Source organism: Trachemys scripta, chromosome 8, assembly GCF_013100865.1.
Source record: "Trachemys scripta elegans isolate TJP31775 chromosome 8, CAS_Tse_1.0, whole genome shotgun sequence".
Taxonomy (NCBI): domain Eukaryota; kingdom Metazoa; phylum Chordata; order Testudines; family Emydidae; genus Trachemys; species Trachemys scripta.
In genome coordinates, this window is record NC_048305.1 from 57,339,283 (window position 1) to 57,364,326 (window position 25,044).

Below are 25,044 nucleotides of genomic sequence, written 5' to 3' on the forward strand. Positions count from 1 at the left end.
GTCTTCCAGCAAGGTTGAGCAATTCCCCTGGTGTGGACTCATGCAGGTGAGTCATTGCATTATAGCTACCTTGTTGGACAATGGTTGTTGATGGGTTGATTGATATCCTGCCCGGGTGTTGGTTACTTTCCTTGCTGTTGCCTCTGGGAAGCTAATGTCTGGCTGATTCCCCAACTTACAGCATGTTTTAGTGACCACCATACAACACAAGTCTCATAACTTCATATGCATTAATGATAGATATATAATATGGATAGAGAAATGACTTTCAGCAGATCATAAACTTTCCCCTGATGCATTACATGCTTTATATGTAAGATCAGGATTATATAAAAATGAGGAATATGGGGTTCCAGGATGCTCCCCCAAACTATAGAATGTCACAGGGGTCATTAAAGGGGATGCACACGGGGAGCTTATGGGGAGGGGGGGATGGAGGATGCAAAGAGCCTCTGGTGTCTGCTGTGAGCTCAGCCTACAGAAACAATTAAGTGTGCAGTATACTTTCCTATTCTTCCTCCACAGTAATGTGCCCTGGGATATAGGGAAGTTCATACACACTGACACATTTGTTTTAAAAGATGATTAGGAAGGCTTTGAGCAAATGTTCAAATGTGGGTCTTCCACACTGTTTGAGAAACTCTTTGAAATAAGACAGAAGTGTGTGTGGGGGAGGAGATGGGGGGGATTGAGAATTATTTCTAGACTTTACTACTTTACAGCAGCCACAAGAATTAATGTGTACTGCCATCTGCCATGATCCATGCTTTTGTAACCTTGATCCATGTCAGTCTCTTATTAGTAATCTGGTGTGTCACACCTGTTCTACATCTCTTGTATGTGAAGCTTAGTTTAAATGTTTCATGACATGTAGCAACCTGGACGCTATTGTGCCCGCCTTGTTAACCAGGGACACCCACCCATTACCTAGCTGAGGGCTGTATTAGCAATTATGCCAGGAGCACAAGAGCTGCACTGTTAATAGCTTCTATAAAACAAACAGGATTTAGATGCCTGCAAGTTGAATAATGGTGGAGCATTGCATGTATTTTCGTTGCATGGTGTCTCTGTATAAAAGAAGGTGAGTAGAGGATCACACGGCTGTCTGAGTGGCATCTAATCATTCTTGCAATAAAGCATGGGATAACTGTTCTGAAAACCTAGGTTAATGGGCATAAGAGCTAAAAGAAGTCCTTGAAGATGTTTCTGAATTTTTCTTCAGTATTATTATTGGTGGCAATATTAAGCCTGCAGTCAGATTTATCGTTGAAGCAATGTTTCAAGTAGAAAGCTTTTGTTTTTGTTCTTGTTTTTTTGTTGCTTGTCATAGACTATAGTAGTGTTTCCTGTCAGTTTTTGTATTAGATTTGTGTAAGCATAGTATACAGTTGGAGTTAGTTTAACCATTTTATAGAGCTCCATTTTTTTTTCACAAGGAGTTTTCTGTCTACTTTGATGAACAGATGGACCAGGATAAGTCCTGGTCTGCCTGGCATCATGCAGGAGTGTCAGTGTAGAAGATTAGAAATGCACCATTTTCTCTGCTTGAACTTTGGCTCTGTTTTTAGTATGATCTCAGATGTATTTATGGAGCTGTACTTGAGTATTTGAGATTTGGATCTTTGCCTCTCATGACTGGTAAAGATCTATGGGGCAGTCTCATGCCTGTTATTAAAAAGAAGTGTTAACACTTCCTATGTGAAGGAATGATGGAAGCCACACTTAAATACACCTCAGCTCAAGAAACTAACACTTGGTGTCAACGTCAACAGTTGGTGTAGGTTATTGAGAAGAGGCTGTTTGAGCAACACCAGGCACATGTTTACCTGATGAACATCCTTCATCTTTGCTAGCCTGGTTAAGGCATGGGTGTAATGTGGAGACAATATTGTTGCCATGCCACAATCTCCTTGTGATGGTGGAGGAAGGCAAAATGTCTCTACTGCTTTTGTTGGATCTTTTGGCATCAATTGATGCCATTGCATTGAGGCTGTGTTGAATCACCTACAGGATGACCCATCGTGGTGTGTTCTCTCCTCTTGGAGAGGTCCTAAAGGGTGATAATGAGTATTTACTCTTTCCCAAGGACTGTTGCATGCTGGGTTCTTCAGAGCTTCATCTTGTCCTCCCAGCTGCCCAAAATGTATGGGTGGCTGACATGTTTAGGTCACTAGTATCACCAATGTGTGCATAACACTTAGATCTCATTTTACAGTGGTATCTGTGCTTTCCAAGGAACTGACCGAAGTTAGGGAATAGTTCTGACAGCTCTGGTTAGATCTCAGTCCATATAAGACTGGGAAGATGCTCATAGTATGATGATGCATCTACAGGAATTAACAGGTCTGTGATATGTCTGACCTTTGCCAAGTCAAGTCTCAGTCTTGGGGTCATAAACAGAACTACCCCTGGATTGTCAGGTGAGAACTGTAGCACCTGGTGGCTTTTTCCATCTACTGTTGGCTTGGAGGTAGTGACCTATTTTCCCAATGGATATTTTTGCCACAGGGATCCACACTTTTGTGATCTCCAAACTAGCTTAATGAAATGTGCTGGGCTTGGGGCTATGTTTAAGATTACTTCACCTAGTGCAGAATATAGCAGCTCATTTCTTGAAAGGCATTGGCTCTTATATGTACATAATAAGTGTGATCTCTGTCCTGCACAGAGTTGTTCCCTTCTGTTCACACAGAATGGTCTCAACAGAGAGATTGTTCCTCCGTCCTAGGTCTTGTTATAAGAATTAGTATCTCATGAGCCATGTTTGCTTTCAGTTTTGGGTTTACAGAGCCAGGAAGGACTTTTTTTTAGCAGTTATTTGTGTTCTAACTAGCACATCCTACAGCTTTTGAATTGGTGTTTTCTGTAGGTATCTTTACTGAACAAACATTTAGCAATGGTCCCCACATACTGAACTGTCTGACTGGTGGCATATAGTGAACTTATAGAATCATAGACGTATAGGGCTGGAAGGGACCACGAGAAGTCAAAAGTCCAGTCCCCTGCACTGAGACAGGACCAAGTGAAACTAGACCATCCCTGACCGATGTTTGTCCAACCTGTTCTTAAAAATCTCTGACGGGGATTCCACAACCTCCATTGGAAGCCTATACCAGTGCTTAGCTATCCTTATAGTTAGAAAGCTTTCCCACTATCTAACCTAAATGTCCCTTGCTACAGATTAAGCCCATTACAACTTGTCCTACCTTCAGTGGACATGTAGAACAAGTGATCATTGTCCTCTTTATAACAGTCCTTAACATATCTGAAGACTGCTATCAGGTCTCTTCTCAGTCTTCTTTTCTCAAGAATGCTCAGTTTTTTTAACCTGTTTTCATAGGTCACATTTTCTAAACCTTTTAAAATTTGTGTTGCTCTTCTCTGGACTCTTTCCAATTTGTCCACTTCTCTGCTAAAGTGTGGCACTCAGACTGGACACACTACAACAGTTGAGGCCTCACGACTGCCAAGTAGAATGGGCCAATTGCCTCCTATGTCTTACATATGACACACCTGTTAATAGATTCCAGAATATTAGCCTTTTTCACAATTGCATCACATAATAGCAATACACAAGCTCTTAGGCTATACCTGTAGTGTGGCAAGGAGAAAAAAATGCAGAAAATAAGGCGGAAAAATGTGCAGGAGGTGTGGAAGAGGAAACCTGTCTACCTCTACTCCTTTTCCATGTGTCGGTTGCTGGGATGTCCCCTGTGTCCACAACGCCATTATGCATGAAGAGGTGTGTTGCCATTAGTGGTTGCATCCTGACTTCCAATCTACACAGCCAAACTGTGAGTGCCCTCAGAGTCAAATTGCTGGAGAGGCTGAGAGACATGTGGAGGGGCAGCTTTTTGCACAGAATATCTCAGCATCTGCAGTGCTTGGTTAGGATTTTAAAATTTTCAGCTCCTAAGCTTTCTGTAGGTCCTATGGTTTGCAACCTCTTCTGGCCTTCCTACAAAAGGGGAACCTGCAGTGTTTATCTCTCTGTTCCTTCAGGCTGATATTCTTTCCAGTAAGATTTTCCCTTTCCAGATTTTGACATGGCAGAAGTGGAAGGTATAAATTATGTTTCTTACATTCACCTGGCATTCAAAATTATGTACTGAGGTAGCAAAATAAATTAGCTGGATGACTTCTCTTTTAATAATCAGTAATCTTGCTTAAGCTGAGAGTGAATTTATTTGCAACTTTTATTTGCAATCAAATTTTCATCTTACGATGATGACTTTTATCAGAAGGATCACACTGTTTCACAAACAACTTTGCATTTCTAAGGAAATGTGTGGTTTAAAAATAAAATAAAAAAAAATTAATCAGCAAGTGGTTTAGAAAGAGAACATGCTCTTACTGTATCGACCTGAAGCAGAACCTGAATTCTGAAGAGGTATTTGGGTCTGGATGTAATGGAAATCTCATGGAAATGGTCCAATAATTTGCCTGCGGGCAGCACTATAATATAATGAGAACAACTCATGAGATTTCAGTTCCGTCAACTCCAAACCTATCCATGATTTGGTTACAAATCCAAACTCCAGCCTATCCCTCATCAGGAATTCTGATTACCACTTTCTTGGCCCATCACTTGTTGCAAGAGTAGCTGGGAAGCTACTCTTGTTGCATTGAAAAGGGTATGAAAATGATCCGGAAAAAAATTGCCATTTCCCTTGACAAACATCTTTGGATGGCAAAATTGCTGTTTTCTGCCTTTACATTTAGACAACGAAGAAAAATGGAGGCAAGAGTGATTAATTAGAAAAAAGTTGGTGAAAACTTGATTTTTTTCACCCCAGTTGAAGCCTCTTGTATATCTCTCTATCACTGGTTTGCAGCATGTCATATTTGGTAGAAGGGAGACAAATTCAGGTCAGAGAGCAGCTTCTGAAAATAAATAGGATGTGTGCTACATTATCCCTCTGACTGCTGGTTTCATTCTGATGGGGGAAAAAAAACTTCAGTTAACCCACAGCAACATCTCTACAGGGAGAAATAATTGTACAGTGTATTAGTAAAAAAGCAACCTAGTATCCTAAAGATATAGGGCTGACAACTCTAATTGACTTCAGCTAGTGTTGTGTGTATGAGAGTATTGAGAGCTAGGGAGTCTGTTTCCCCACTTACTTACCAGATAGTTGAAGACTGCCAAGAAATAACACAAACAAATACAATATATTCAACACAATTATATTAAACAGGAGACAAATATAACATAACAAGGTAAAACACTATTGTTAAGTACACCGGTGCCCATGCTGATAATACCCGGGACTTTCCCCAGTCACGTGACCTGATGTAGATGTAAGATTAGTGTCCCATTGGTATATGTACTTTGTTGGGACCCTTGATGACCTATAACCACTGTGACAGACCCAGACCAGTGGGGTACAGGAGTTTGGTAGAGGGCAAATAGACAGGTCACTGGACGAGTAGTTTTCTGTTCCCTGAGTGACCAGAGAAAGGGGCTGCACTAGAGTAATCAGGAACCTGCTAGAACCAGTTAAGGCAGGCAGGCTAATTAGGACATCTGGAGCCAATTAAGAAGAAGCTGCTAGAATCAATTAAGGCAGGCTAATCAGGGCATCTGGGTTTTAAAAGGAGCTCACTTCAGTTTGTGGTGAGAGTGTGAGGAGCTGGGAGCAAGAGGTGCAAGGAGCTGAGAGTGAGAGGGTGTGCTGCTGGAGGACTGAGGAGCACAAGCATTATCAGACACCAGGAGGAAGGTCCTGTGGTGAGAATAAGGAAGGTTTTTGGAGGAGGCCATGGGGAAGTAGCCCAGGGAGTTGTAGCTGTCCTGCAGCTGTTACAGGAGGCACTATAGACAGCTGCAGTCCACAAGGCCCTGAGCTGGAACCCGGAGTAGAGGGCGGGCCCGGGTTCCCCCCAAACCTCCCAATTGACCTGGACTGTGGGTTCTTCCAGAGGGGAAGGTCTCTGGGCTGTTCTCCAACCCACATGGTGAATCTCTGAGGCAAGAAAATCCGCCAATAAGTGTAGGACCCACCAAGACAGAGGAGGAACTTTGTCACACTGGTGTCAAGAGTGGGATCTTGGGGTGCACAGCATGGCAGAAGAAGGAGGGTGATTTAAAAAAACAAAACAAAAACAAAACACAAACAAACAAACAAAAAAAGGGAGAGGGTTTATTTTTTTTCCACCACAATGGATGATGTAGTGCGGACACTGATACAAGCTACGGTGACCCAGCAGGAGGCTACCCGTGTCCAGGCAGCTGCCCAACAGGAGGCAGTGCAGCTGCAGCAAGAGACTAATCACCTGCTGATGGACCAGGCTGCTCAAGACCGAGCTATGTTGCGGGAACTGGTAAACCAGGTAAAGTCCCTTACAGAGCTGAATCGCGGCCATGATGGGACGCGGCTCATACGGGCCAGACATCAGCTGCAGAAAATGACGCGGGAGGATGATGTAGCAGCATACCTTCTGGCCTTTGAGAGGACAGCCCTCTGGGAGGCCTGGCCTCGAGATCAGTGGTCTGGCATCCTTGCCCCATTCCTGTGTGGGGAGGTCCTGAAGGCCTACCACAATCTGCCTGAAGAGGCTGCGGCAGACTACCCCCAGCTGAAAGCAGAGATCCTGGCCAGATCTGGGTTAATGACAGCAGTGCGGGCCCAGTAGTATCACGGTTGGAGGTACCAGGAAGACAAAACACCACGGTCCCAATTGTACGACCTCATCCATCTCGCACGAAAGTGGTTGCAAACAGAGTCCCGGAGTCCGGAAGAGATACTAGCGGTTCTGGTCATCAACCGATACATGAGGGGACTACCACCAGACCTTCGTGCCTGGGTAAGCCAGAACAAACCCTCCACCTATGATAAGGTTGTCGCCCTGGTAGAGAGGCGAAGGGCAGCGAGGGAGCTGACCCGACCAGTTAAGGAAGAGGCACCCCGGGTTAAACTAGCAGCACCAAGCCCTAAAGTTTGGGTGACTGGGCCACCAGGAGGGCCCAGGTGGAAAAAGAGAGAGGCTGAAGGCCCATTAGAGGGCACAAAGAGCACTGAGGGAGAAGAGGATCGTGACGTTAGACTGCCCAAACTAAGAGACCGGGGAACGCCTAGGGCTCCTTACAGATGTTATGCCTGCGGGGAGTGGGGACACATAGCTGCACAGTGTCCCAATGCTGAGGAGCCTATGCAGTGTAACCTGGGGTACTGGGCAGATCCATGCTCCCTAATCCACCTTGCGGGGGTCTCACTAACCCCACATATGTATACCAGACCAGTGAAACTAAATGGGGTAGGGACCACGGCACTGGTTGATTTGGGGAGTGCTATCATGCTTATCTCAGGGAAGCTCGTGAAGCGTAGTCAACTGCTGCAGGCTAAATGTACGGGGGTAACATGTGTCCATGGGACAGTTAGTTACTACCCCACCATCCCAGTAAAAATCGAGATCCAAGGGAACACTACTGAGGTAGCAGCAGGTGTAGTCCCTAAACTCCCGTACCCAGTGCTCATAGGGAGGGACTTCCAAGGGTTTGGAAACTTACTCCCAGTAGGGGGATTGGAGAAAGATGGGGACCCTAAAATTGGTGAGGCATCCACAGCAGATTGGGGGTTGACAATCTTCTCTGAAATATCCCCACATTTGTTCTCCACTCCCAGACAGGGTAGAAAGACAAAAAGGAAAAGAAGGGCAGCTAAGGCCTTGGGAACCCGTATACAGACCCAAAGCCAGGGGGTCGCTCTTGTAGGTAGGCGGACCCGCGCAGCTGAAAAGGAGGCCACGCAGGAGAGAGAAGCACCTGAGTCTGTCTCCCACCCTAATGCTTCTGAACCAGTAGAGGCAACAGAGACTGGGCCCCTAGATCTTGGGCAGATTAGCCCCGGGAGAGGAAATTTTGGACGGGACCAGGCAGAAGACCTAACCCAGGAAAACAAGCCTTCCAAACAATTGAGAGTGTCTCCCGATTTAACACCAGACCAGAAGAATGAGGTGTCTGAAATGATCTTCCGGAACCAAGATGTGTTCTCGACAAAACCGGGTCGAGCAACCGAGATATATCACCACATCGTCACGAACCCTGGGGCCAGAGTAACAATGAGGCTCTATTGGGTGCCAGCGGCCAAAAGGGAGGAAATAAAAGCAGAAGTAAAAAAAAAAAATGCTGGAGTTGGGGATCATCGAAGAATCCCACAGTCAGTGGTCCAGCCCAATCATTCTGGTGCTCAAACCTGATGGGACCACAAGATTTTGCAACGACCTCCGGCGACTAAACAAAGTATCCCAGTTCGACGCGTACCCCATACCTCGCATAGATGAGCTAGTGGATTGTCTGGGTAATGCCCGGTACTTGACTACCCTAGACTTGACAAAGGGGTACTTGCAGATTCCCCTTGCAGAAGACGCAAAGGAAAAGACCGCGTTCTCTACACCAGAGGGTCTTTTTCAATATACTGTCCTCCCTTTTGGACTACATGGGGCCCCAGCTACCTTCCAGCGCCTCATGGACAAGCTACTACGCCTGCATAAGTTATGCTGCTGCCTACTTGGACGATGTGGTCATTCATACCCCAGACTGGGAAACCCACCTGGAGAAGGTGGAGACAGTCCTCGATACCTTCAGGTGAACTGGCCTTACAGCAAACCCTGCCAAGTGCGCTGTAGGGTTTACGGAGGCCAAATATCTTGGTTACATTGTGGGAAAAGGTTTGGTAAAACCCCAAGTGAACAAGTTAGAGGCCATCCAAAATTGGCCCCGACCAAGTCGCAAGAAACAAGTCTGGGCATTCCTAGGTGTGGTGGGATATTACCAACGATTTATCTCCCACTTTGCCACAAGGGCAAGCTCCCTAACAGACCTAGTGAAAGCCCGTGGACCTGATCTGGTGAGATGGTCTGACGCAGCAGAGGAAGCATTCACAAACCTACGGACTTCCCTCGGTACTGATAGCCCCTGATTTCGCCAAGGAGTTTATCCTGCAGACGGATGCATCGGAAGTAGGGTTGGGGGCCGTTCTATCACAGATGGTCAGGGAGGAGGAACACCCAATTCTATACCTCAGTCAGAAATTCCTTCCAAGGGAACAAAAATATGCAGTGGTGGAGAGAGAATGCCTCGCTGTAAAATGGACTATGGAAACATTGCGCTACTACCTGCTCGGGCGCAGATTTGTCCTCGTGACCGACCATGCCCCTCTTCAATGGATGCAGCAGAACAAGGAGAAGAACACAAGAGTGACCATTGGCCTCCAGCAGCCAGAGGCCTCCCCTGCTCCCCCCTTCCTCTGTCTGCAGCCCTGTGTAACACACAAACTGACCCACCGGGCAGCATGTTTTGCCTACATGTGGAGCCAGAATGGTAAGGGGAGTCCGGGGGGGGGGCAGTCAGGGAGCGGGGGAGTGTTGGATGGGTCCCTGGCCTCCAACTGTCACCCGCCCTGCACGCCCCCCCCTCCCCATGGGCCTCCCCCTCCCTGCCTGCCTCTCCCTTGCCTGCTTGTACTGCCAGAGCCAGCAACTGCTGTCCGCTGCCCCTGGATCCTAGCGTCCCCATCCACTAATGAGAAGACAGGGTAATGCCCTTACCCTGCCTTCCACCCTAGCCCTGAGCCTCTCCAATGCCCCAAACCCCTCAGCCCCAGCCCTCATCCCCCCGCACCCTAATCCTCTGCCCCAGCCTGAGCCTCCTCCTGTATCATGAACCCCTCATCCCCAGCCCCAGCCAGAGCCCTCATCCCCCCACACCCTAATCCTCTGCTCCATCCCTGAGCCCTCTCCTGAATCATGAACCCCTCATCCTCAGACCCAGAGCCCTCACCCCTGCATCCCCTCCTATCCCCAAACTCCCTCCCAAACGCCCTCCCCCCTTCCCACACATCCCCTCCTGCCCTCAAACTCCCTCCCAAATCCTGCACACCCTCCCTTTGCACTGCCTCCCACCCCCAAACTCCATCCTACAGCCTGCACCCCTCACCCCCTCCTGCACACCCACCCCCTGCCCCAGCCCGGAGCCTGCACCCAGTACCCAAACTCTATCCCAGAGCCTGCACCCTGCATCCCTCCTGCACCCCAGACCTCTTCCCCCTAACACAACCCTCCTCCCAGAGCCTTAGGCAGGTGGGGGGGGCGGGGTTCTGGGCACCACTAAAATTTCTACAACCCTGCCACCATGCGAGTGGATAAGGGTCGGGGCAGTCAAGGGACAGGTAGGGTCCTAGTGGGGCAGTTAGGGTGGGGGGTTCTCAGCAAGGGGCAGTCAGGGGACAAGAAGCGGGGGGGTTGGGGTTCTGAGGGGGGCAGTCAGGGGGTGGGAAGTGGGAGGGAGTGGATGGGGGTGGAGGGGGGACGGGGCTAGGGCAGGGCTTCCCCCCCAGTGTTCTCTTTTTTGATTGTGGAAATATGGTAACCCTACACCTAGGGAGCTGGAGGGCTAACTCGGCCTGGCTGGGGAAGTTTCCCAGAAAAACTCTACAAACTGGGAGTCATCAGTGGAGAGGGAAAAGCCCAGCTGAGGGATCTTGCTTTCAGGTCCCTAGAGGCCAGTTCTCAGCGGGAACCCTGCATGCAGGCTTGGGACTCATCAGCTCCCAACACAGCCAGTCCTGCCCTGGCTGGCTCCAGACTGACTCAAAAATGGCTTCTCCCCTTTCCTGAACTCCCTAGGAGGGGCATCTCATTCCCTATTGGTTGCTAGGCAGACTGAGTTTGCCTTGGCTCCCCCTCCCTACCCGGGACAGAGCCCCAGGAATCTAAGTAATCTTCCTGAGAGTTACACACGTTAATGGATGGGTTAATACAGAAAGAATTCAAGAGTGACACTTTATTTCTATTTACCGCAGCAAGATTCTGGGTTGAGCAGGATATTTTCATAATCTGTTTATCCCCATCCTTTTTGTGCATACATCAGCAGTGAAATCTTTAACACTGAAGGTGTCATCATTCAACTTCAGTGTTAACAATCTATTGAGATGAACTGGGGAAGTTTATATGTTTGAGCTCTTCAAGCAGACACCATTACCTCTGTTCATATTTTTAGCTTATTTTTGCATAAGAACTAGAGACTTAATTTTTTTAATGAAAGCTGAGATTCTGGTACATGAGAGGGCAGCCCCTAGAAAAATGTATCAGTTCAGTGAACCGTTGAAAGCTAGCTAATATGATCACTTCTTACTGGTGTCTGATCTGGAATGGTGTTGAACTCCCTCAGTCCTTAATATGGTTCTGTCATAGACCTGTTGTCATGCCTTCGGCAAGTCACTTAAGCTTTCCTTGGTTCAATTTTTTTCTATATGTAAATTAGAAATATAGTAATACCTACCTTACAGGAGTCTTGTGATTAATGAATGTTAGTTTGTAAACTGTTTTCAGATGAAAGGTAGTACAAAAATGCAAAGAATCAATAAAGTCTCTGGTTAGTTAACTATTAATTTAGATTGTTTCACAGATAAGAAATCAACTCATCTCTGCATTGCACAACCAAAACGTGCCTTGGGGCCTGTCTCATGTAGGTGAGTGATGCAACCATCAGATTTGGTAATCAGCTGACCCTTGTGATATGTAGTATTCTGCTCAGATCTGGAATCGTGCCATCCATACTTTCACAGCTTCGGTTCTGTAGCATGCAGAGACTAGATTCATGAATGAGGCTAAAATGGTTCAAGGCCAGATGTGGAGTTCAGAGCCAGGAACGTGCCTTTAGGGTGGTTAGTGGTACAACTGTTAGACTTGCTCCACTAGAGTGGCATTTGGCCTTGAGGACATCCAGTGCCCAATGGGAGATATAAAAAATAGGTGTATATTGACCAGTCATTAATGCTAAAAGCACTGTGCATGAATGTCCACAGAGTCATTTAGACTATCACTGTTCACTGAGTGCTGGAAGGGCTTTTGGCAGTGTACAGAGCATGTTGAAAGACATTGGCCTGACCCAAGGAGTTGACATTTTGAAATAATATATAGGCTCCGTGTCTTTTTAATTAAAAGAAAATGGCAAGTAATAGACTTGCATCAAAACAAGTCTTGAATATAAAGTTTTGTTTTCATATTTAATTACATGTGTAAACAAACATCTTTGCCATAAGAGCCAAGAAACTCAGGCAGTTGTCATAGCAGTTAAGCCGGACTCAGCAAGACTGTTGATAAACTCCCTTCTTCCTGGTATGACACCCGTTAGTAATCTTTCTGTGACACGTATAGATTCCACATATCCCATGTGTCCTTCAGGACTCCTTTCACTCTGGCATCCAAGTTCCCATCTGACTAGGAAAAAGCTGTGCCTTCCCTCCTGCCCAAATTGAGTTAGCTTAAACAAGCTAGCTTAACTCAATCTACCCCACATAACTGTAATGCCCAGGAGCCAGGTATGTCAAAGGGCAGTTCTGATCAGTGGGTAGAATTCATGCATGAAGTCTGCCTGCCAGGAATTCAATCCAAGGGGAAGGTACAGCGAGGTGGCTGATGGGTCAGGTGGGATGAATGGCATCAATGAACTACAGAAAGATTAAATCATTTGCCTAAAGTAAGGTAGGAAGCCTGTGGCAAAGTTAAGAATAGTCTGATGCCTTATTCACAAGAGGAACCTTCCTACACAACAAAGATAACTATTTCAGAAAAGTAACCCCACAGGAAAAATATGAATGAACTGTTCTACATTGTTTCTCTTGAAAACATTTGGTTGCTCTTTCAGACAGTCTGGTTAATATATTGTGTAAAAGAGACTCGGAACAATTCCAAGACAATATTGCATCTTTAATATGTTATGCACTTATTGCTCCTGCAGTGATGGTGAAACTATTTTAGATTAACAGTATTTGACCCTTGAACCATTTCCTAATATTTCTCTTTTAAACTGTACTTTCAAATTGAAATGTTCAGATCATTATTACTTTTCCACTGAATTAAAGGGTTTTTTTTATTGCCTATGAAATTTGGCAACTTTAACATTTTGAAATACAAACAAAATCAAATATTACTGTGATATATGTGAAATAGCTTGTACTAGGTCTTTGGTCTCTGTCTCCCCAAGAAATAACAGATCTAGGCTTTTGATTGCTATTGCATAATTTACATCAGTATTTTCTTCGAGTAGTGTCCTTATGGATGCTCCACTGTAGGTATATTTGTGTCCCTGTGCTTCTGATTGGAGATCTTTGGTAGCAGTGTCTGTTTGCCCTGCACATGCGCTCTCACCTCCTCGTGCTCTGCCTCAAGGTGAATAAGCACAGCAGGGGCAGACTACCCCCAATTCCTTCTCAATTGCCCCAGGCTAGAGATAGAGCCGTTACCAGTCCATTCACGGATACTTTACTCTCTCAAAATTCATTCTTAGCTAGTTCTAGTGTTTTCTTCTTAGTTCTCATGGCGTTTCCTTTAGTTCTTTTCTTTCCTGTTAAAACCAAACAAACGTTATTTATTTTACCCTTCTCTCTGCCCCCATACTGGGAAATGCCCCCAGTAAGGGGAATTTCCAGGTCGCCTGGGTTTAAGAAGTGTCTCTCCTGCAAGGAGTCCATTCTGGTAATGGATGGGCATTCCTGCTGTGTCTGTTACCAGATCCCCAGAAAAACAGGAACTGAAGCTAAAGGTGCTCCTTATGGAGGGTGCTCTCTGGCCTGTATCTGACTGTGTCCAGAGTCTTACAGGCAACACAAATCTTCTCCATAGCCTTCCAGTGAACCAAGGAAGAAATCCTCAGATGCCCGGAAGACCTCCAAAAAGAGACCCTCAAGCCTTCATAGTGAGCCCTGAACCAGTGAGAGGAGGTCCCTGGCACATTCGATCACTTTGGTACCAACAGCATTGAAGGCATCTAAACACGATACCCACAGATTGTGTGGGTCCAGTGTGACAGATACTGCTGGTATGCCTAAGGACCCCCTGGGCACAGGCACCAAATTAATGATGACGCCAATCATGGACAGGTGTGGAGATTGTGCCTCCTCTGGGAAGAGGCAACCATCATCAGAGCGCTCGATGCAGCCAAGATTGCGAGCTTCCTCAATACCGCCAACTCAATAACAGCAACCACTAAGGGTACCAAATACTGTGGCACAAAAGGAATTTAGGTTCTCTAAGGACCTCACAGTATCTAAGGTATCAAGTCTCATCTAATTGGTACCAGGGCCTCAGTACTGGGCACATCTTGAACTCCAAAATGACCACCAGTACTGATCCATGCACATCTGTATCTGCTCCTCCATTTTCCACTGGAGAGTCGGATAATGGCCAGGAGGTCATCTCCCATCACTCACTATGCTTCCTCCTGCTACCAACCTGGGCCTTCCCAGTCATACCCTCAGTCTGGACCTCAGCCCCTGTGGTATGACTAACCATGGGGTCAGCCAAGCCATGCCTTTTCCACCACCCCTGTGGCCCTGTTGGGATACGTGGGCAGCATTATATACTGTGGAGCCTCAGAACCTCCTGAGGAGATCCTGGAGGAGTAGGAGGTGGGACTAGAGGAGGAGGTTATTCACGAACCTGGACCTGCAAATTAACGTCCAAAAGTCAACCTTAACTCCACTGCAATGTTTGGAGTTCATAGGGGTCAATCTCGACTCACTGCAAGTGAGGGCGCTCCTTCCACAACACAGATTTCACAGCCTGTCCATACTTATAGAGACAGTTCAAGCTAGCCCTCAAACATTGGCCAGATGTTCCTCCAGCTTCTGCAGCACATGGTGGCTGGTATGTTTGTAATATTTCATGCCAAACTATAGATAAGGTGTCTGCAGACATGGTTCAGCTCTGTTTATAGGCCAAAAAAAGAGAGGTTTGACAACTCTCTCTCGATGCCTTCCAGGGTCAAAGACCCGGTAAATGTTTGCACAGGGGTCCTGTTCACTCAGCCCTCCCTTGACATTACTTCTCACTACAGACATATCTCTCATGGGTTGTGCTGCACACCTCAACAACTCATGACTCAGGGCAAATGGTAGTCCTCTGAGGTCGAACGTTGTCGAACTCAGGGTGGTCAGGAACGCTTGTGTTCACTGCTCAGAGGTACACACATGAAGGTCATGACAGAGAACATTGTGTGCTACATAAATCATCGGGGAGGCACCAGATCATCCTACTTCTGCGCAAAAGTGCAAAAGCTCTGGAACTGGGGCATTGTTCTAATATCGGCAGCCTACCTATCATTAGTACCGAACACAACAGCAGGCAGTTTTCACATGACCATGAGTGGGAAGTGAACCCCATAGTACTTCGTAGCATATTTTGTCAATCGAGGACACCGACAAACTTGTTCGCTACTTACCTGAACAGGAAATGCCCGCATTATTGCTCCAGGGCTGGCTTCGGACAGCACTCATTAGGGGACGGTCTCCTTCTTCCATAGGACAAGGGCCTTCTTTACGCCATTCCCAGTTCCCTCTCTTGTTGAAGGTCCTGTTGAAAATAAAGAGAAAAAGCAAACGTCATACTGATTGCTCCCCCCTGAGTGAGACAGATGACGATATGTCCACCAGTCCCTCTCAACCTACTCCTTACCTCCTCTCGCAGAAAGAACAACACACTCTCCATCTCAGCCTGCAGATCCTCCAGCTCAAGGCTTGGCTTCTTTGTAGTTCCAATGCATAGAGTGCTCCTGCTCCCAGGAGGTACAGGAAGTGTTACTACACAGTAGGAAATTGGTTACCCGTCATATTTAACTACAAAAGTGGAAAAGGTTTGGTGCAATTCCAGGCACATTATCCCTACATCTGCTATTCTCCTGGTGGTTTTAGAATACATATTGGCTCTCAAGAAGACAGGGCTATACCTCAGTTCACTCAAGCTACATCTGGTGGCCGTAGTGGTACCATCAACAGGTAGAGGGATACTCAGTTTTCTCATACCCAACTACAAAGAGATTCCTTAAGGGCATAACAAACCTCCTTTCCCCACCCAGATGCCCTACTCCAACATGGAACCTAAAACTAGTTTTTAAGAGCCAGACTAGATCGCCCTTTGAACCAATGGCTACTTGTTTTCTTACACACCTGTGAACAAAGATAGCATTTCTGGTGGTCATCTCGGTGAGGAGAATAGGGGAAATAGCAGCACTTATGGCACACCCTGCTTTACAGTATTCTTTCACAACAAGGTTACTATCTGGCTATTCCCAAAGTTTATTCCTAAAGTGGCCTCATCTTTATACATGAACCAACCAAATCCCCTCCCAACTAAGCCTCACCATGTTAACAGAGAGGCCATACTGCACATGCTAGACGTTAGGAGAGCCCTAGCCTTCTACCTGGACAGGACAAAGACTACTAGGAAATCTCCTAAGCTCTTCCTTTCCATTGCAGAAAGGTCTAAAGGCACAGCAATATCAGCCCAGAGACTCTTCAGATGGGTCTTGAACTGTATTTAGCCCTGTTTTCATGTTCGCAATATAGTACCTTTACCTGGAATTCGCACACACTCCACAAGGTTAGTTTCCTCCTTTGTCGCCTTCCTCAGGAATGTCCCTGTCTTGGAAATCTGCAGAGTAGCCATCTTGGGCATTTGCATATACCCTCACAGAACCCTATGCCATCACTGGAGACTATGCTTCCAATGCTAGTTTTGGCTCTGTGGTATCATCATCCATAACAGACTTGACTCCAAAGCCCCAACCTCCCATTAGGGATACTGCTCTGGAGTCACCTATAGCGGAGCACCCATAGGAACATTACTCAAAGAAGAAGAGGAAGTTACTCACCTTGTGCAGTAATAATGGTTCCTTGAGATTGGTGTCCCTATGGGTGCTCCATAACCTGCTCTCCCTTCTGTTTCAAAGTTATTGATAGGGACTCTGTGGTAGAGAAGGATCTGAAGGTGGTTCGCTTGCGCAGCACTAATTAGCCTCAAGGCAGAGCATGAGAAAGGGAGAGTGCATGTGAAGGCTGAACAGACACTGCTACCAAAGATCTCTGATCAGAAGCACAGGAATGCACACTCATCTACAGTGGAGCACCCATAGAGATGCTCATCTCAAAGAACCATTGTTACTGCGCAGTGTGAGTAACTTCCTCTTAATCAACACATAAAAGCTCCCTGTATTTTTGCTTTCCAGCTGCAGATAAAATTCTTAAAGGAATAGACTTTCATTTTCTCAGTTGAAAAGACTGCAAAGTAAACTTTCAAACATGAAAGGGCAATTGAGAAACTCTTGGCCTGAGGTATTTTTGTTACACAGTTGGAAGAAAGTTTTGTTTGTTGTTGAGATTTTGAGCTAATTAAATATTTTTCCTCCCAGTCATACAGTAACTGCTTTTAAGTTTACCTGCAAAATGCATTAGTTTCTGCTTCAACAGACTGACTTAGCATGGCAAAAGTAGCTTGGTTCAAAACCAAGCTGATGTGTAGAAGTTTAGTCCTTTGGCACCAAGAGGTCTGCAGTAGTTAGTGTTAGGATATTCAAAATCCAGCATTTCAATTTCCAGATGTCAGGAAGGAGGTCTGCATAGCTTTAAAGCAGATTTACTTTTCATCCAAGGAGCTAAAATACACAGTCTAAGTTGGCCAGTAGTCATGTTGAGGTTTTTTTTTTTTTTTTTTTTTAAGTTGGAGTAGATAGGAATTTGACTGTCTTGACTCAGGCTTGGATCCTCCTCCACTGAGGGGCCTGGGATTCTGGATCCAAGCCATGAGTTAGCACAATCTGCTAGTAGACAAAAGGGGGCGGGTAGGCTGGAGCCTGAGTTCAAACTCAGGGTACAAGCCCTATTTCTTTGCAGTGTGGATTTCTGTGCAGATGCATCCCCACTGGACTCATGCTCTTGGAGTCTGCCAAAAGTAATCCCACACACTGACTTTTTGTACTTTGGACAGTCAAGTTTTCCCACACTGCACCATGGGCAAAGGGCTATAGTGGTCACATTTTGGGAGGCCATTAGGAAGTCTGGGCTATGAGGGTTAGATTTGGGCCCACATAATGCAGTATAGATGCTGGAGACCCAGGTTGGGACCCAGGCTTCAACAATTCATGGCCTGGGGTTACTAAGGAGCATAGACGCTCAAGCCCTAGGTTATCAAACGCAGTGTCTGTTAATTTGAGTTCTGCTAATCCTGGATATACATTGCAGTATAGACATACCTTAAAGGACTGCCCATGCTTTCCTTGGTTTTTAAATAGTTCTATAAATATTGTGCAGAGTGGAATGTAGGCTGCCAAATCCTACAAGTTCTCTCTCTCTCTCGCACACACACAATATTGCAAAACCCTCCTTATTTTCTAAGCAATAAAAAGTTCTTCTGGTGTATCATAGTTTGCCCTGAAAAATCTGACACAGTAAGATCTGTTCACCATAAAATAGACAGGAAGCTAAAAGTGTTTTTTTCCTATGAATTTTGCAATTAATAAATAAAATGCATTGAAGGAATTGGATTTCTGGTACAGTCCCTCAAGTCACGCTAATTAGAAAAAAGCATGGTCAGTATTTAACTCACCCTATTGTACATGCATATTATTCCACATCTCCAATGGGCAAAGGATATCTTTGAAAATATTTTAGAATCTATAGCTGTTCTGTCACTCCCCAATTATTTGTCTTTGAATAGTACACTGAGAGGCTGAGTTGAAGCTTGGCTTGGGTCTGCATTAGAGGTGGCTGGAGGACAAAAATTCCATGACAACTTCTGTGGTTTTGAAATTTGTTTTCGTTCCACATTCGAACAAAATCAAAACTGTACAAATATTTTTGCAGAACAGAATTGTGTTGAAATGTCCATTTTCTGTTTGAAAGATCAAGTTTTCAATTTGTCTCTTTTTCTCTGGTCAGAAGTGACCAGAGATGCCTGGACCTCAGAAACCTTCCTGTCAAAAGCATTGTTGAAATCAACATGTCTACCTGATACGTTTTGGCTTTGATGAAACAGTGTACTCTCATGAGAACACATGTAGCTAAAATGCAGTGTAATTGTTTTGACTAAGAGAGATCCTTAAGAAAATGGTCATTGTTTGTGATGACTGCACATGTTTAACTGCATGAAATAGGCTGTTGGGCAAAAGCAGAAAACAACCTCTGAAGACATGATCCTCTGAAGATGTGTATCAGTTTTCTGACATCGGACCAAATGACTTTAACTTCTGATAAGCCAAGAAGATATTGGAGAGAATTCCTTGTACCATCATGCACATGTATTTCAGCAGTATTACCCTGATCCTGCAGTGGGATATCCCAGCACAGATCCAAATTCCCACAAAGACTCCCACTGAAATCAAAGGGATTGGTGAACATAAAGGTCTAGGCTAGCAGATCCCTTTGCAGGATCAGAGAACTAGTGCTGCAAAACCAAATATGTATGGTAAAAATTTGGTTGTTAATAAAGTTAAGATAAATGGAACAAATTACTGACTGTATTAGATAAGTGTTTGAAGAAAAATGGACTGAATAGGTTGAACTAAATAAAAAACTGATCAACCACTGGTACAACTTTTCTACCAATAATATGTATACTTACTGTAGTCCCTTACCTACTATATGTATCAGATCTGCTCTCTTCACTTATCTTGTACATCTGACATCCTCTCCTTTAAAGCTGATATAAGAAAATATCTATCATCAAAATGCTCTTTTATCTTTTAAAAATGCAATGTCATGGCAATTTTATCCTAGTTACAAAATTTACCTATCCACGCTTCTGAGCAGATGATGATGATGATGGTTAAAAACTAGTTATTTACTTCTCCTGTCCAAAAAACACTATTTGTCTTCAAAGGATGGGCAAATGGGATTTAGCAAGGCTTTTGCTTTTAGTAATAAAATGGTAATAGTTAAAGCAACTTAATTAAGACTCTTCAGGCTACATTTTCCCCATCACTCATACTCTGAATTGGATACAGATTGAATAGTTAGAATTTCAGCTATTCCTCTACACATCCACAATTTAAATGGAATATGTAAATAAGGCCCAAGTCCTATAGTGATATTCATAAGGGTGGACCCCTGTGCCAGGACAGAGCCCCAGTGATTTCAGTGTTTCCACCCAGGGATGTGCCCATATGGATATCCTTACAGGATCAGGAAGTACATAAATGGCTCATTACTGTATTCCTTAATTCTGCAAAACCTTTGGTAGACTCTCCTGAATCCAAAATATCTATCTTTAATTTGTAATTGAAGACCATTTCATTGGGTATCTATCTTTGCTGCTACTGTGATACCAGATAGTGTTGCTATTGTGTGTGTGTGTGTGTGTGTGTGTGTGTGTGTGAGAGAGAGAGAGATATCAGGGGATGCTTCTTTAAATAACTACAATAACATTGGAGCATTTTTTCAATAAATATGTATCTTTACTCACAATATCATTCTCTCAGTCAAGGCCTACTCCTATTCCCATTAACATCAGTGGCATCACTACTTTGATCTTTAGGGGAGCAAGATCAAGCTGTGTACCTTTCATTTACTACTCTGTATAATGAGAGGACTTACAATGCATTTGTCCTTTCCTAAATTTGTTTTGGATAATCCTATCCAAACACAAGTTCTAACTAATGTTACTCTCTGTTTGGTACTCTACAGTTGACACTCCAGATCCATATGTGGAGCTGTTCATCCCCTCAGCACCTGACTGCAGAAAGAGAACGAAACACTTCAACAATAATGTGAACCCTGTGTGGAACGAGACCTTTGAGTTTATTTTGGACCCGAACCAGGAAAATGTTCTGGAGGTAAATCATGTACTGAGGTACAGCTAGAAATGGAAGTTGAGCAGTGTCAGGAGGGTTAAACAGCAACACTCTGCACTTACACAACATCTGTTATCTGAGCATTTCAACGTTTTCTAAACATTAAGGTTTTGCCTTTTATACACATCCCTGAGTAAGGGGTTGGTACATAAGTTGCACCATCCCAGGAGCAGCCTTGGGTGGCATTGTGACACTGATACACTTCTGAGTCACAATTTCTTACCTGTTTGCTACTGAGACTAGTAATTTACTGTTCTCTACAGTAGCAGCAAGCTAGTATTTTATCCCTTCGTTGGCTCATCTACTTTGGCCAGCAATGAGGTGGGGGTGGAACCAAGTCTCTGCCTATTCTCCTCTCCTCTCTGCCAGCTAGAGGAGGGAGTAAGTGGGAGATTAGCTCCACTTACTTCTATATGCCTGTACCCAAGGTCTGAGGCCATGTCTACACTTACCGCGGATTTACGCTGCTGCGAACAATGCAGCGGGGGTCGATTTGGCAGGTCTAGTGAAGACCTGCTAAATTGACTGCAGAGAACTCTCAGGTCCACTTTGGTACTCCATCAGAATGAGAAGACTAAGGTAAGTCAATGGGAGAACGTCTCCATTCGACACAGCACAGTGTAGACACCGCAGTAAGTTGACCTATGCTACGTCGACTCCAGCTAAATTATTCACATAGCTGGAATAGCATAACTTAGATTGACTTAGCCCTGTAGTGTAGACGAGGCCTGAGTAACCAACTCTATGGAGCATAAGGGAGCTGTCACTCCTTTGTACAGGTATCTAGTCCAAATCACCATCAATCCCTAATTAATTAAGCCTTTTGTACACACTCTATTATAATATTGTGTTAGTCTAACCATTTTAGTGTGTCAAGAGTTTACTGGTATATTTTCATTGCAGAGTTTACTCTGGCTCTTATTTGGTAACCTGTCCACTTTGCAGAGAGGACACAGGCTAAGCCAGTGGTTCTCAACCAGGGGTACTCAGGGGCCTTCCAGGGTTTACATCAACTCATCTAGATATATGCCCAGTTTTACAACAGGCTATACTAAAAAACACAAGCAAAGTCAGTATAAACTATAATTCCATACAGACAAGGACTTGTTTATATTGCTCTATATACTATATGTTGAAATGTAAGTGCAGTATTTATATTCCCATTAATTTATTTTATAATTATATGGTAAAAATGAGAAAGTAAACAATTTTCAGTAATAGTCTGCTATGACACTTTTTTGTATTTTTAGTCTGATTTTGTAAGCAAGTAGTTTTTAAGTGAGATGAAAGTCAAATCAGACTCCTGAAAGGGATTCACTAGTCTGGAAAGAGCAACAGAGGGTCCTGTGGCACCTTTAAGACTAACAGAAGTATTGGGAGCATAAGCTTTCGTGGGTAAGAACCTCACTTCTTGCATCTGAAGAAGTGAGGTTCTTACCCACGAAAGCTTATGCTCCCAATACTTCTGTTAGTCTTAAAGGTGCCACAGGACCCTCTGTTGCTTTTTACAGATTCAGACTAACACAGCTACCCCTCTGATACTAGTTTGGAAAGGTTGAGAGCCATTGGGCTCAACCACTCAAGTGCTGATAGTCTTCAATGTCTTCTTACAGTTTCTCCCCATGTTCTCTGAAGGACAGACAAGTTCTCCCACAATTCACTGGGAAAGGATCATAGAGAGGCCTATCTGCTTACTGCAGCACAAAGAACCAGGGTCTCTGACCCCTGAAGTCTTAGCAACACACATGGGTGAGGGCAACATCAGTGAGAGAACACAGTAACTCATGTGTGGCTTTGTATTGTGGCTGCTCACACCTGGGCTAGGCTAGTCCAGCTGCTCACAGCTGGGTACCCATCACCTTAGTTATATGTGTAGCAAAGAGGTACCCTAAGTGATTTGCCTGGAGGACACAACCTGGAAGTAGGAAATCTGAGAATAGAACTCAAAGTTCTAACTTCTAGTCCCCTGTTCTAGTCACCAGCTAGATATCAGCACAGAATGGAATGAGTCACTTTTCTTCACAGGAAAATATTTGTAGAAACAGCAAGAAAGAAAAAAAGCAGAAGTTAGGTCCACCAGTGCTTCCTTCTCCTGCAATTACTGGAAATAGCCTATGATGCACCCATCCTGCCAATGTGATATATGCCATTATGTGCCAGAAATGCCCCTCTGCCATGTACATTGGCCAAACTGGACAGTTGCTATGCAAAAGAATAAATTGACACAAATCAGACATCAAGAATTATAACATTCAGAAACCAGTAGGAGAACACGTCAATCTCCCTGGACTCTCAATAAGACTTAAAAGTGGCAATTCTTCAACAAAAATCTTCAAAAACAGACTCCAATGAGAAAATGGAATTATTTTGCAAACTGGACACCATCAAATTAGGTCTGAATAAAGCCTGGGAATGGATGGGTCACTACAAAAACTAATTTCCCCCTGCTGATACTCTCACCTTCTTGTCAACTGTTTGAAATGGGCCACCTTGATTACATTGCCCTCAGTAGCACTACAAAAGTGATTTTTCCTCCCTTGGTATTCACCCCTTCTTGTCAACTGTTGAAAATAGCTCACTTCCACCTTAATTGAATTGGCTCGTTAGACCCACCATTTGGTAAGGCAACTCCCATCTTTTCATGTGCTGTGTATTCATATCTGCCTACTGTATTTTCCACTCCATGCATCTGATGAAGGGGGTTTTAGCCCACGAAAGCTTATGCCCAAATACATTTGTTAGTCTCTAAGGTGCCACAAGGACTACTAGTTGTTTTTGATGATACAGGCTAACATGGCTACCACTCTGAAACCCACCCGATGCTACTTCGTGATCCCTCCTCAACCCTCTTGTTGTAAAGAGGAAGTAAATAATAATAAAGAAGCCCAAAACATCCTTGCCAATGTGTCCTATGCCCATGACATCAAGCTTGACAATCAGCTTCACCCCTTGTATAGGAGTAACGTTATCATTTTAGTTAAAACTATCACTATAACTGGGAATACAGTGAGAGACCTCATTGGTGATGAAGAAACTATCCACATTTTCCACCTTTGTGTAAGGTAGATTATGACCGTTATCTGCCAGGGAAGAATTTCACATGTCTCCAAGCAGTTATCCTACACATTGCTTTTATAAGGTGCAGAATGTCCATATTGTCTCATGTTGCTGGCTAATTCAAATAGTATAGGAGTTAGGATACATATTCTCATTTTACTCTTGCATTATGTGTACAAAGGCCAAGTCTACCACAGCAGAAAGGAGAATCTATAATATCATGCATCTTACCAAGTAGCTGCTGAAGGAGCATAGAAAGAAAGATGGGAAGCTAGTGTCACAGCAAGGGCAGAGTTAAGATTCTTTGAATGCCTTCAATGTGCATTTCACATATTTGGTTTCTTTTAAGTTTAACCTCATTTGTTTTGTTTGTATTTATCCCATAAATTACTGACTCATTCTTTAACTCCATCTTAAAAAGGTTTGTTTTGAATCTCCTTTGGTTTCCCTCCACCCCCATCTCAATTTAATTTTTTTTAAGATGCATTGGAAGCAGGGAACAGGATACCTTGCAGAGCTACACATTTTAAGGCACTGGGAAGTGATAGAGCAGTGCTTTCTTCAGGAGAATCTGTCACAAGGGATCCTGGCAAAGTTCAGGGGCTCTGCATAGTCTCCCTAGCCTCTGTCAGTTCTCACTACTTACCTGACTCCATACTTTGATTTGGCTCTCTTTATTAGCTTTCCTTGTTTGTGGCTCATCTCAGATTCTCACAACCTGCTGTCGGCTTTAGAAGGTGAACAGGAGCCATGGGCGTGATTCTCTGCATAAGGTCTACAATAGCTCCTGCAGTCTTTAAAAATCAGCTGAGTGAGAAACTGGGGATGGGGAACAGGAGTCAAAGTACAGCTAGTCTATCCGGTAATAGTGACATAATAGAATCCTCTTAAATAGCATGGGTTAAATTCTGCTAACAGACTCACAAACTTCAATGTGGTTGCATGAATGTGCTGAATATGGAATTTGCTCAATAAGATTTAAAAAGATAGTTTTTAGTAGTCTAACTGTAATGGCTAATGGCTTATCCAAAATGCCTTCCTCAAAGCAATAACACATCTTTCTGTTCTGTTTGTATGTATTATAATGTCAGGAAGAAATTGGATAGGTAGCAAGCTATTTAATTCAGTGTGGTCTCAGTCATTTCTTACCGTGGTATGCTCTGAATTACTCACTTTTTGCTATCGTATGGTCTGACTAAGTGATTTCCTGCTATGGTAAGAATTCAGACAGTTCCTAAAACATAACTTGTAAATCATCTTTGATTTTGAGGTGTTTCTCACTCTTTTTTTCCATCATGGTTTTATGTAGTCATTAAAAAGCATAATTTTTTATGAGTTGGCACCTAGTGCATTATGGTATGAGT

General features: G+C 44.3%; 1 protein-coding gene across 1 annotated transcript in view; it reads left to right on the forward strand.

Annotated features, from left to right (window-relative positions):
• Window positions 1-25,044, forward strand: part of PLA2G4A (phospholipase A2 group IVA) — a 131,509-nt gene that overhangs the window by 38,543 nt on the left and 67,922 nt on the right. Inside the window, exon 4 of the mRNA XM_034779552.1 lies at window positions 20,457-20,605. Coding sequence (XP_034635443.1) covers window positions 20,457-20,605 — 149 coding nt within the window. The remainder of the gene's footprint in view (window positions 1-20,456; window positions 20,606-25,044) is intronic.